General features: G+C 43.6%; 1 protein-coding gene across 1 annotated transcript; it reads right to left on the bottom strand.

The window, feature by feature from the left end:
* Positions 1–1562: 1562 nt before the first annotated feature.
* On the bottom strand, positions 1563–11177 carry tm4sf18 (transmembrane 4 L six family member 18). Its single transcript, XM_077535248.1, has 4 exons — positions 10666–11177; positions 5331–5399; positions 4487–4629; positions 1563–2505 (listed from the first exon to the last, which is right to left on the bottom strand). The coding sequence occupies exons 1-4, from the start codon at positions 10843–10845 to the stop codon at positions 2307–2309; spliced, it is 591 nt and encodes a 196-aa protein (XP_077391374.1). The 5' UTR covers positions 10846–11177; the 3' UTR covers positions 1563–2306.
* Positions 11178–13173: the final 1996 nt, after the last annotated feature.

The following is a 13173-nucleotide window of genomic DNA, read 5'->3' as shown; positions in this document are numbered from 1 at the left end:
GGTTCACTGACCAGTCACCGCCATGAACCCCTGTTTGACTTGCACAACTTGCAAAAAACCTGAATAATGTTTAACCTGAATGTTGCTTACTTGATGTGGAACCAAATGATAAAACTACTGTTTTTGTTGATCACATCATCACCCTAGACCAGGGGTGTCAAACTCATATTAGCTCAGGGGCCGCATGGAGGAAAATGTATTACTAAGTGGGCCGAATCGGTAAAATAATGCTATATAACATAAAAACAATTGCCCTCAATTATATGCAGATTTTTTAGATTTTTAGGCCAGCCCTAAAGCTCAACTGTAATCTATTGTTAAAAAAAAATAACACAAATGCAAATGAAACGCGGAAACACTTTGCCTGTATGAGTTCCGGACGTGTTAAATCTACTGTTTTGCATATATAACACAGTTAATGAATTTATAAGGACGTTAATCCCTGTCATATGTATTTGTGTTACCAGTAATTGAATTTGTGTCGTATTTAACACATTTATGATGATCTATTATTTAAAAAAAATAAAAAATTAAACAAACCATAACCTTAAGTTGTGTGTAAAATGACTTCCAGGGCGATTCCGTGTACAAGTTACATTACTCATCTGAGGACTGCTTGTGAAACAAAAAGAAATTTATATATTTGATTGTGGCTGGTAATTGGTCCGACATTAGGCTACAATTTTTTATTTTTTTTTACTTCACAAAGTCATCTCGCGGGCCGGATTAAACCCTTTTGCGGACCTGATCCGGCCTGCAGGCCGTACGTTTGACACCCCTGCCCTAGACCTTCATATGTGAATTCCTCAACATGAAAGAAAGACTCATGAGGGAGGGTGGAAAAAGACGAAGTTCACTTACAATTTATTTTTTGTAGTATTTCTGGTGTAGGGCGGCACAGTGCTTCAGTGGTTAGCCCGTCCGCCTCCCAGTGCTGAGGGTGTAAGATCGACTGCTCTGGCCTTCCTGGGTGGGGTTTGAATATTCTCCCCGTGCCCGCATGGGTCTTCTCCGGGTTCTCCGGTCTCCTCCCACATTCCAAAGACATGCATGGCAGGTTAATTGGGTGCTCCGAATTGTCCCTAGGTGTGTCTCTGTGTGCCCTGCGATTGGCTAGCAATCAGTTCAGGTTGTACAGCCCGAAGCTGGCTGGGATAGGCTCTATAACCCCCCCACCCACCCCCCACCCGACCCTTGTGAGGAATAAGCAGTCAAGAAAATGGATGATATTAGTAGTAGTACTAGTATTCCATCCATCCATCCATATTCTAGACAACTTATTCCTCACAAGGGTCGCGGGGGGTGCTGGAGCCTATCTCAGCTGGCTTTGGGCAGTAGGCGGGAGACACCCTGGACCAGTTGCCAGCCAATCACAGATTAGTAGTATTATTATTGTAGTTTATTTGTACAGGGACTGCTGTTCTCTATCAAATGAGCATACTAAAACCCTTCACAAAGAGAAACTACCACTACATTTACTTTATGTGACAGTTTGGCTCTACAGTTGGAAATTGTGGAAACCCCTCAACTCTAACCCAGAAATTGATTACACAACACAGCTGTTGGTGCTCCATCATGCGTATACGCTTGAAATGAAAATATTTTTTATTCAAGGCAACACAAACAAACATTATAAAAATATGCCACTAAAATATATCTATATATAAACATTTGTTAACATTGAACTAGCATGTAGGAGCCACAACAAAGTACTTCAAAAATAGGAAAACTTGTACAAACAGACACACATTTTGTAGTCGGGAACGAATGCTACAATACTGGATAGAACAAAAACCTCCTTCCACATCACAATATACACTTGTCACAAGAAGGCACATTGAATTCAAACTGACAAATACTTGACAGCCTTTAACACACAAGAAAACATGTACAAGGCATCTTACGTTTATTAGTGAACTAATATGAGTTTGATGATTGAATTGCGCTTACTTTATCCCATCAGTTGCAAAGAGACTCCTCAATTTGAATTTAAAAAATAGATAGAAGTAGGACACAGACTAGTCTTCTTAATTGATGTCTTTGAGTTGCTACATTATTACACGTTATAATAAAATACGAGTGTTGGTAGACCTCACTAACCCAATACCTCAATAGTGCTTCACTAAGTTGTGCATTTCATGGATATCATGGACTGCAAATATGTATTGCGTAATCTCAGCATTGATTCTGTGTGGTGTGTTGAAATTAACAATAATGGACTGAGCTGTAGACACCTGTGTGGACATGTGGCCTTCAGTGTGGAATTGTGTGTATTTTAGGCATATGTCAATGTTGGGTGCCAGTGTCTAAGCATTCAAACTATACTCCTGCTTATAGCAACAAGGCCGACAGACAGCATTGACGAAACCGCTGGCCAGCTGTAAGAGGCACAAGATGAACTCGAGCACAGCCAGACCCAACAGCACGCACAGAAGGGTCACGTTCCACTCGACAATGTGGAGTGGCTGAAGGCACACAGACCACGTCTCGGACTGCAGCAGATACCTGAAACCGACAATTAGTGAAGAAAATTAATAAAAATGTAGGAAAATAAAGTCTTCTTTTTTTTCTTTCTTTCTTTTTTTTTTTTTAATATACAGTAGGATAAGGTTGAGGGTAGGTTGGTAGTTTGTGTTATGTTTTAAATGTAGGGAGTGCAGTGTATAGTGGATCACCCCTTGCCTCACAGTTCTGATGTTCTGGATTCAAATCACAATTCATTTTTAGAGTAGGTTTGTCAGTTTTTTTTCCATTTCATTGGTTGTACCCTGCATCACACCCAAAGCCTCCCAAATGAGGACAAGCAATATAGAAAATGGATTAATTTAATACAGATTTAAATGTTTATCACTTGCTGTGGATTTCCATAATGGTGTTTTATACAAAACCTCAAACTTAATCATTACAGTAAATTGAAGCACAGAAACAGAAAACAAATTCACTTCTGTATGCTTATTTACAGTAAAATGCATGGTATTCCAATCTACTTGTAGGTTTTTGGGAATCGATGGTGACCCGAATTAAGTTACTGTTGTAAACGAACGCTGATTAATTATTTTTCTATTCAAGTCATAATGTGTCAATGCATATTGTAACATGGGTAAAAACCAACCCGTTGTAGCTTTTGCCCATGTATTATCCTTGATACAATGCACGCTCAGTTTACTTGGTCGTGTGACTGCATGCTCTAATAAGAGTTACATATATGTGCAGGTGCGGAACTGGACGTGCGGGAAAGAACTCAGATGGATTTAAAGTGAGACAAAACATCGTAGTTTCTTCCGTGGCCCCGAGTACACGGAGTAGAGTGGTTGTCTCCCAACCCAGAGGTTGTGGGTTCAGATCCCATGCCACTGGGAACACGTCAAAGTATCGTTGAGCAAGATACTGAAACCCCAGTTGCTCCTGATGCTGCGTCATCAGTAGGTGAATGAGTATGTAAAGCACTTTGAGGGCCTTGTAAGGCTGAAAACCGCGATATAAATGATGTACCATTTAGTTCTGTTCATCAATTCATTGATGCTATAATTACATAGGGAATGTCAAGTGGTGTAAATCCGACACACACCTTTTTTGAGGAGATTCTGAAAGGAAGGTATTTTTCAAATATTGTTTATTACTGTAAACTCTCAGTTAATTATCTTTTGCGAGTGTTGTCCATCTAATCCGTCAAATATTTTACATCATTCTCCATGAACCTGAAAGAAACCTGCTAATGGGGTATATGCCACGGAAGAAGCGGGACTGTTTTTTGCACAACAGTTCGTTTCCGGTTCGGTTTGCGACGTGTGGGCTACGCGTTCGCAACCCAGACCAGAAATACACTGATGTGCAAAATCACGTCCCGCCTCTTCCGTGGCATATACCCCATAGGGATAAACAAATGTACCATATTTTCACTACTATAAGGCGCACCTAAAAGCCTTCAATTTTTTCAAAAGCTGACCATGCGCCTTATAATCCGGTGCGCCTTATATATGGATCAATATTGAGCCGCAACAGGTCTCGCTGTCAAGACGCTATCGGTGCCCCTGCACGATCAGTGACGTGCATGCGCAGATGATCCCGCCATCTTGGATCGCTAGCTAATACTAATACTTTACCTCATAGAAAATAATAAAACAGCTGTTTATTCATTTTGGGAGTGAATGGAGTTGTCAGAAAGCTGGTTTGTAATCTATTAATAAAGTTTGACTGACCTATCTGACTGTTTTGTTGACATTCTCTTTAGTGCAGCACCATCTAATGGATGCATAACGTAACCCCAACCTCTACTGTAGCGCTTTATATATGGAAAAAGTTTTAAAATAGGTCATTCATTGAAGGTGCGCCTTATAATGCGGTGCGCCTTATAGTCGTGAAAATACGGTATATGTTGCATTACGATAATGATTAGTGTTAGTTATGTCGTTTACATCACATCAGTTGCATCTCATAGCTTAAATAAACACACATCAGCCTGTCATAATGGGCTCTATCTTACTACCTTCCTCCTTGATCTGCGAAGGGGTACGACCACCCAAGAGAAGTGAAGCACTGGGGACCCTGCATCAAGGCAAGGCCTGAAATGACGAAGCAGTAGCTTCCCCCTACTAGGCCCACCACAGCAGCCAACACTGATCCACACATCTGGAGAGCAACAGGAATATATACAATAGATTCAATCAATGCAACGTTGAATGTTTTTGGGTTTCTGCTCTTGTTCATTTTATAAATATGCAGAGTCTTAATACTATTTCCTACGGAGTCCCTCTGGTGTCAGGGTCTGAATTTTTATTTATTTTTTTCTAATCTGTACCCACAGTTTAACAATCTGTACCCACATTTTAGTAAACTGTACACATAGTTTAACTATCTTTACCCACAGTTTAGTCATCTGTACCCACAGTTTAACCATCTGTACCCACAATTTACTAATTTGTACCCACAGTAAGTAAACAAAACAGTTAGCAAAAAAAATAAAAAATCAGACCCTGACACCAGAGGGGCTCCGTCATTTCCTCAATGTCTAATACGAATTATTTATTATGAAACAAATAAGAAAAGAGGCAGCTACTCTTCACATACACGCAAACACGCACACAAAAACAGCAGCTGCCCATGTTGCTTGGCTTGTGTGTGGCAAGCATTCTGTGTTGCGTTTGCAACAAAAGGACCCTTGTTTAATTATCATGGTTGGATTAGCATTAGCATACCACCACCTACCAAAGGGCATCGGGTAACTGAGTAGCTGATACAAGTGTTTTGAGGAAATAGGACCATTGACATTGTAGAATAACGTGATGATGATGATAATAATGCAATAATAATCTGTGATGCGGATATCTTACCATAAAACTCTCATTCCAACAGCAACTACATTTTCCCAAAGTGATGAAGGTTATAGCAGGAAGGAACATCTAAAATGATACAGGAAAATGAAATTGTCATGTGTGACACATGCGTGTAATCCCCTCGGCTACATTATGCTTCAGATTACAAAAAAAAGAAGAGATCGGATACAGTGTGGATGAGGGAGGCACAATATAAAGCGGAAGTCAAGTCAAATTTTTCTTTACAATAATATGTTCTATGTGTCCCCACTACTGTAAACATGGCATTTTGATTAATATTACTTTTGTGGAATAGGAATCAAGTGGCCAAGTGGGGGTGGCCATTTTGTTGTTTGCTTTTAACTGAAAATGACATTGTCACTCCGCCACCGGCGTGACGGCCCATGCTTTTATTTTCATAGTCATGTTTCCTGTTTTATTTTGATATTCTGATTCCCTTCTCACCCCAGGTCACTTGCCCTTCCGGCCGCTCCCAAATTACCGGTTCCCTCCCATGATTATCACCACCTGTCACCAATCAACCCAGACAATAAAAGCCACCTGCATTCTCCCCTCAGTGCCGAAGTGTCACACATCTCAGTGCATGGAAGCGTCCTCACAGCCCTCGTACCACAGTCCTTGTTTTATGCTTTGCCTTGCCTTGCCTTGCCTTGCCTTGCCTTGCCTTGTCTTGCGCCCTTAGTTTGCCCCTTGTTTTCCTCCCTAGTGGAGCGCTTTCTGTTGTCCCTGTTTTTGAGTGCCCTTTTTGTATCTCCAGTTTGGAGCTCTTTTTGTTCAGCCTTTTTTCCCTCTTTAAGAGGCGATTTGAGTTTCCAGTCATTAAAGCTGCAGCCTTGTTGGCCAACTTTATACCTGCGTCTGAGTCCTACCTCCTCTCGTCGTGTCAGTACACTTCGGCCAGCATGGACTCAGCAGATAAGTTGGAGGCTGCACTGCGGAGGCAGGCCACTCGCTTGTCGCACCTGGAGGAGATCCAGCAAGCCATGGCCACCCGGATAGGTGAACTTGCTGGACAGGTGCAGGGGCTGATGAGCCACCTGCAACACTCCACGCTACCCGCCACGAGACAGGAAACCACCGCTGAACCACCGACCACAACTCCAGCATTGGCCGGAGTAGGTCTGAGACTGGCTCCCCCGGAGCGTTACTCGGGAGAACCAGGACACTGCCAGGCATTCCTGACTGAATGCGATATCCATTTTGAACTTTCACCACAGGCCTTTCCAACAGACCGTTCCCGCGTGGCCTTCATGATCTCGCACCTGACTGGACGAGCCAGGGACTGGGCCACCGCGGAATGGGCACGAAACTCCCCGACCTGCTCAACCGCAGCCGGGTTTTGCATGACTCTCCGGCAAGTTTTCGATCCAGTCAACATGGATCGAGAGAAGACGCGAGAACTCAGCTATCTCAGACAAGGCAGAGAATCGGTTAATGATTACGCCATCCGATTCCGAACTCTAGCAGCCAAGAGTGGCTGGAACGACACAGCTCTCTTTGACCACTTTTTGAAGGGGCTCACAACCTCCATGCAGGAACTCTTGCTTCCAAGTGACTTACCCGGCGACCTGGACTTATTGATTTCGCTTGCCATCCGCACTGATCATCGGAGGCGGGAGCTCAAGCAGAGCAGCGGACTCCAAAGGATACCTGGTTCGGGACCCCTCCAGCATCCACTGGCAAGTGAGTCTTCAAGATGTGCATTTCCCCAGTCATCCACCGCAAGGGAGGTCAGTGGAAATGACGAGGAACCCATGCAGCTTGGTCGGACCCAGCTAACCATCGAGGAGCGACAGCGTCGCCGCCAAGAAGGCCGCTGCTACTACTGTGGTGAACTTGGTCATCTGGTGGGATCTTGCACCGTGAAGACAGGTCCACCGGTGAGTTTCCCGTCACCCCGTCCTGCTAAGACTCAAAGAATCACGCAAGTCCGGATAAGCCACCATGCTATGACCATGAACCTGCCAGCCCTCATCGACTCCGGTTCCGACGAGAGCCTCATGGACTGGGGCCTCGTGAAACAGCTACGGGCCACCACCGAACCCCTTCCCCTAACCGTCCAGGCCAGAGCACTTAAGGGCAAGGAACTCTTTTGCATCACCCATATCACTGAACCCCTAGAAGTACGAATTGGACAACACATTGAAAACCTCCGTTTCCATGTAATCCAAGCTTCGTCACCCACCTTGGTTCTGGGACACCCTTGGCTACGTCAACACAACCCCGAATCGACTGGAACTCCGGGAACATACTGGAATGGGGAAAGGACTGTATGGATCACGTCTTGGACCAATCAGCGACCAGTGCATTCTCAGCCGCAGTCAACCAGTTGACTCTTGAACCTCTCGCCCCCGAGCCTCGCCAGGCGCCGCCTCAAGCCCCCGAGCCTCGCCAGGCGCCGCCTCAAGCCCCCGAGCCTCGCCGGGCGCAGCTCCAAGACCCTGAGCCACGCCAAGTTTATGCATCATGTCACGCCAAGTTTATGCATCATGTCACGACAAGTTTATGCATCATGTCACGCCAAGTCTCTGCATCAAGTCACGCCAAGTCTCTGCATCAAGCCGTCAAAGCCAAAGCCGTCAAAGCCAAAGCCGTCAAAGCCAAAGCCGTCAAATCCAAAGCCGTCAAAGCCAAAGCCGTCCACGCCAAGGCCGTCCACGCCAAAGTCTACCACACCACGCCAGGTCGGCCAAGCCTGCCACGCCTCGTCAAGCCTACCACGCCAAGTCTGCCACGTCTGCCACGCCAAGTCTGTCACGTCTCGCCAAGCCTGCCACGCCGAGTCTGTCACGTCTCGCCAGGTCTACCAAGTCAAAGCTGTCCACGAGATTCCCTTGGTACCTTCCGAACCTGATCCTGCGTTAGGAAAAACTCTTCTATCAGGAACATCCTGAACGGTCCCGACGGGACTCTTGTCTGGCTTCATGGACGCCCTTCCTGAACTGCCTTTTTGTCTGGGACGGAGGGGTGGGCCGTGTTCCCACCTCCGTGCCCCCTTCTGCCCGCCCTTGTTTTTGGACTCTTTGTGTCGGATGGCCGTCAGGAGCCGGCCATTGAGGGGGGGGGGTACTGTCACACCGCCACCGGCGTGACGGCCCATGCTTTTATTTTCATGGTCATGTTTCCTGTTTTATTTTGATATTCTGATTCCCTTCTCACCCCAGGTCACTTGCCCTTCCTGCCGCTCCCTAATTACCGGTTCCCTCCCACGATTATCACCACCTGTCACCAATCAACCCAGACAATAAAAGCCACCTGCATTCTCCCCTCAGTGCTGAAGTGTCACATCTCAGTGCATGGAAGCGTCCTCACAGCCCTCATACCACAGTCCTTGTTTTATGCTTTGCTTTGCTTTGCTTTGCTTTGCCTTGCCTTGTCTTGCGCCCTTAGTTTGCCCCTTGTTTTCCTCCCTAGTGGAGCGCTTTCTGTTGTCCCTGTTTTTGAGTGCCCTTTTTGTATCTCCAGTTTGGAGCTCTTTTTGTTCAGCCTTTTTTCCCTCTTTAAGAGGCGATTTGAGTTTCCAGTCATTAAAGCTGCAGCCTTGTTGGCCAACTTTATACCTGCGTCTGAGTCCTACCTCCTCTCGTCGTGTCAGACATCACTGTTGCTCGTAAAACGACCAATCATGGCTCATCTTGCAAACGTCACATGACCAAACTCAGAAAACAGGTGAGCCGTGATTGGTCATTAAATGAGCTCTGAACAACTGTGAAGTCATTTTCAGTTGACAAGTGGCAAAATGGACCTTGAGATGGACAAAAACGGGCGGATTTTGCTCCTTAATACAAACTCTACAAACGCTATATTAATCAAGTCTTGTAAACATATAACTGTAAAGATTTTTTTATTTTTTTACTTGACTTCCCTTTAAATTATATTTTTCAATTGATGATGATAATTTCATATTCCTTTTAGTTTTCCAAGGTTCACTCCCATTCCTGTGTCCTTTTTGCTCACAGGAAGTTCAATCACATCCAAACAGAGGGAGTGAAGTTCCCAAGGTCTTGCTTTTTCCCAAGCACATTCACATGCAAAAAAATACAAGAGGAGAGAGGAAGAAGGCTAAAGATAGATTCTGGCAGAAAGCCGATGGGACACAAACCATTTCAAATATGAAAATAACTCGATTCTGATTTTCAACATGAAAAGTCAGCTCAATCGACACCGTGAAGCCTTTTCCACCTTGTTTTCTTGCCTTTAAAAATACAAACCAAACTTTGAAATTATATGGAATACACAACTTTGCTGCGCTAGTCAACAATGTAAGTCTTGTTTGGGAAAATATAAGCTCTCATCTGTTTCTCCCCTAAAACCCAAACAAAGGGAACAGCTCAGTGGGAGCATAAACCCCACAGATCCGCACCATGTACAGAGCAGAAAGATTAACTGTTTATTCACACAGAACGTCACTGTTTTCAGGGCACAAAAGTAAACACATGCAGATCAAATGATGCCAAAATAACTGTGTAAATAATGTTTGCATAAAGAAGGTTTATAGTACATTAAAACAATTTAACGGATACAAATGCTATCATTTCAAGTATTTTCAATAAATCCTGTATCCCATACGTGCATACACATATAGCTCATATGCCAGTGATAGTTTTTCAGTGAATGCGGCATTATATGTAACTCAACAGCTGGGCAATTCAGACGTAGCTTGCTTTTATCCTGATGGAGAAATCAATCATGAAGCTTTCCACCCATGTATTAACCACTTTTTTTTTTTTTTTTTCTAAATTGTTAAGACAAATCTTAAGTTTTGGGTATTCACAATTACTTTACCTTTGAGACTCAAACACTGTTTTTATAAATTACGGGTTGTTCAAAATGGTTGACCCCATTCTAAATGCCCATATCTCGGAAACTACTTGATGGATCTTAATGAAACTAAATACACTTTATGCTGATGGTCATAAGTTTTATTGGTTAAATTTACAAAGAAAAGTACAAATATTTGTTGGTTCTATGACAGATTTTCATAAATGTTCAACACCAAGTGGCAGGTTATATTTTGGAATTACAGCCCAAGTGCTTTTTAGGATGTTCAGAACTTCCTTTCCTGTGTTTTATGTAAATGTTACACACAAAAACTTGAAACGTTTCTACACAAGCTGTGAAAATTTGAGGTCATTCCAATGAAAATTGTCAAAATTATTGGCCTACGAAATGGGGTCAAACATTTTGGAACAAAATGTATTTGATACACTAAATCGTTTGCAATGCACATTGAAAAGCTGAACATCAAAATATCAAAACATTCTTTCTGTTCTAATGCTCATATCATACATATAATGAATTAAAAAGTATGTTTTGTTGTTTCCAAACTTACCAGCAGTCCTCCACCACCCAGTCCACCAAAGTACCAGATGTAGTTAGCCAGGCGCCCTTGCTGGATGTATGTCATTTCTCCCATAGGAAACAAGAGGAGCAGATTGGCCAGGATACAACAAAGGGCCAGAGGTAACAGGGCCAGGCCCAAAGACCTGGCGAAGCCCACTGAACAACACATCACTTGGATGAAAAACTGCAGAAAAAAAAACAAAAACCCACAATTGCAAGCAGAGGACAAAACCGGAGTGGACAGGGAGGCGACTGGAGAAAGAATGTAAGAATCGGTCCAAGCAGCTGGCTGGGGAGTCAGGAAACAGGCGTAAGTCGGTGAGAGCCTGTGTTGGACAGATAATCCTTCCCTTTAGAGGCACTTCTACTTCTGAATAACATAGGCCAGGAAACACACACACACAGGAAACAAGTTGACCAATAGCTGCATGGAGCTTACAATTACAAGTATGACAACTAACAGCAGGTTTGCTGCGTTTTCCTTGGCTTTAAGTGACTTAATACAAGCATTTTGAAAGATGGCTCATCTTAAACCAGTGCTTCTCAAATAGTGGGGCGCCCCCCCCCCCCAACCAGGGGGAAGCGTTTGACCTCGGGGAACATGATTTTTTATTTTTTTATTTTGATGTTTTTTACTAGGATGAGAAGCTCAGTCATCCAGGAGGGACTCAGAGTTGAGCCGCTACTCCTCCGCATTGAGAGGAGCCAGCTGAGGTGGCTCGGGCATCCGGTTCAGATGCCTCCTGGACGCCTCCCTGGGGAGCTGTTCCGGGCATGTCCCACCGGCGGGAGGCCCCGGGGACGACACAGGACACGCTGTAGAGACTATGTCTCTCGGCTGGCATGGGAACGCCTTGGGATCCCGCCGGCGGAGCTGGTTGAAGTGGCTGGGAAGAGAGAGGTCTGGGTTTCCCTCCTAAAGCTGCTGCCCCCACGACCTGACCTCGAATAAGTGGTAGTAAATGGATGGATGTTTTTTACTGTCCTAGAATAAAGTGCAATTGCACCTCCACTACATTAGGGGGCAGTGGCGCTCTCATTATTGGTAGAGTGTGCGCAGGGAGCATTCGTTCAGTGGTGTAGGGGTTATGTTTGCACTAATATAAGCATGCGCGCTTTGCACACAGCAAAAAAAAAAAATCAGCACAAATTATTTTCTATATTTTTGTTTTGCAGGTTAAAGTTATATATATATATATATATATATATATATATATATATATATATATATATATATATATATATATATATATATATATATATATATATTGTGCTCTTGAGTTAATGTTGGCGATCAGATGACATTTCTACCAGATCTTAAAACTCAGTTTGTTAATATCTTTCAAATGAAGTCTCTTTGATGTTACTTAATCTGTACTTTTCTCTCTAGATCAGAGTTGCACAATTAGTCAGTCGGTCTCTGTAGGACAAAGGGGCACTCCATGACCTCTAATATCACTGGTGGACTGCACTTTTACTTTGCAGGGTTTACACTTGCCTCATAATCCAAGTGGAATGCACCACATCCAGCCCTACATGCTGCCATAAGAATCCCTGTTAATCAGGGTGATTAACATGGGGAACAAAACACATGGCTCATTATAAAACCTCGGTCAAAAACATGATGTGGAGATGTAAGTAGATCAACATGGAAGCCAAGTCCAACAAAACATTTCAAATAAACTGCTTCCCATTCACAAGTGTGTTTTTCACACACAAAACTGCAACAGGATGTTCCATACAGGCAGATTTCAAATGACCTGAATGCGTGTGCATGAGTGTGCAAATGTATGCCAGTTTGAGCTGGGTGAAAGAAAAAAAAAAAAGATCCAAATTACACACACTTTGGGCAAGTGGCTGATGGCTTCGCCGAAATTATCGTGAGTTTTTTTAGTGTTCGTCTCTTTCCACTTCAAATTTCGCTTGTGTTGTTCTCACAAAATTTCTGTCCACAATTTTCTATTTTGGGGGGGGGGGTGCTGGAGCCCCTCCCAGCTTGCACAAGGCATGTAAAAGGCAAACAACCAGTCACACTCAAATCAATACCTAAGGACTAGGGCTGTGCAATAAATCGAATTAATTACATCATCATTTAAAAAATTGAATCGTTGAAAATTTGTTAAAACGTGAAATGGAGTTTTACCTCTTGGATTATTAAGTTGTTGTTCTTATGTTCTGTTAAATCCAAATATTTTTTGTGAGTTGTAATTTTGCACACGTGGCAGAATGCTGGGCAGGTGGTTTACAAGACATGTTTACAATAACTACTTGTGGCATTTAAGCACAAACTATGAATGTTAAAGAGATAGTTCGGCTTTTTTTTTTATTACATGAATCTCTACTTCATCCTCACGTCCAGTGTGTGTGATCAGCACTGACTTACCCCTGACAGCGTTCTGTGACACGAGTTCTGGTCCGGTGTTGGACGAGAGGAAAATAGTCCAGCAAGCTGGCTGGGGTCTCGGAAATAAAGCGTTTTTCTTCTAAAAACAATTAG

Source organism: Festucalex cinctus, chromosome 10, assembly GCF_051991245.1.
Source record: "Festucalex cinctus isolate MCC-2025b chromosome 10, RoL_Fcin_1.0, whole genome shotgun sequence".
NCBI classification, from domain to species: domain Eukaryota; kingdom Metazoa; phylum Chordata; class Actinopteri; order Syngnathiformes; family Syngnathidae; genus Festucalex; species Festucalex cinctus.
The sequence above is the reverse complement of the archived record's forward strand: the minus strand, read 5'-3'. Positions and strand labels throughout refer to the sequence as shown.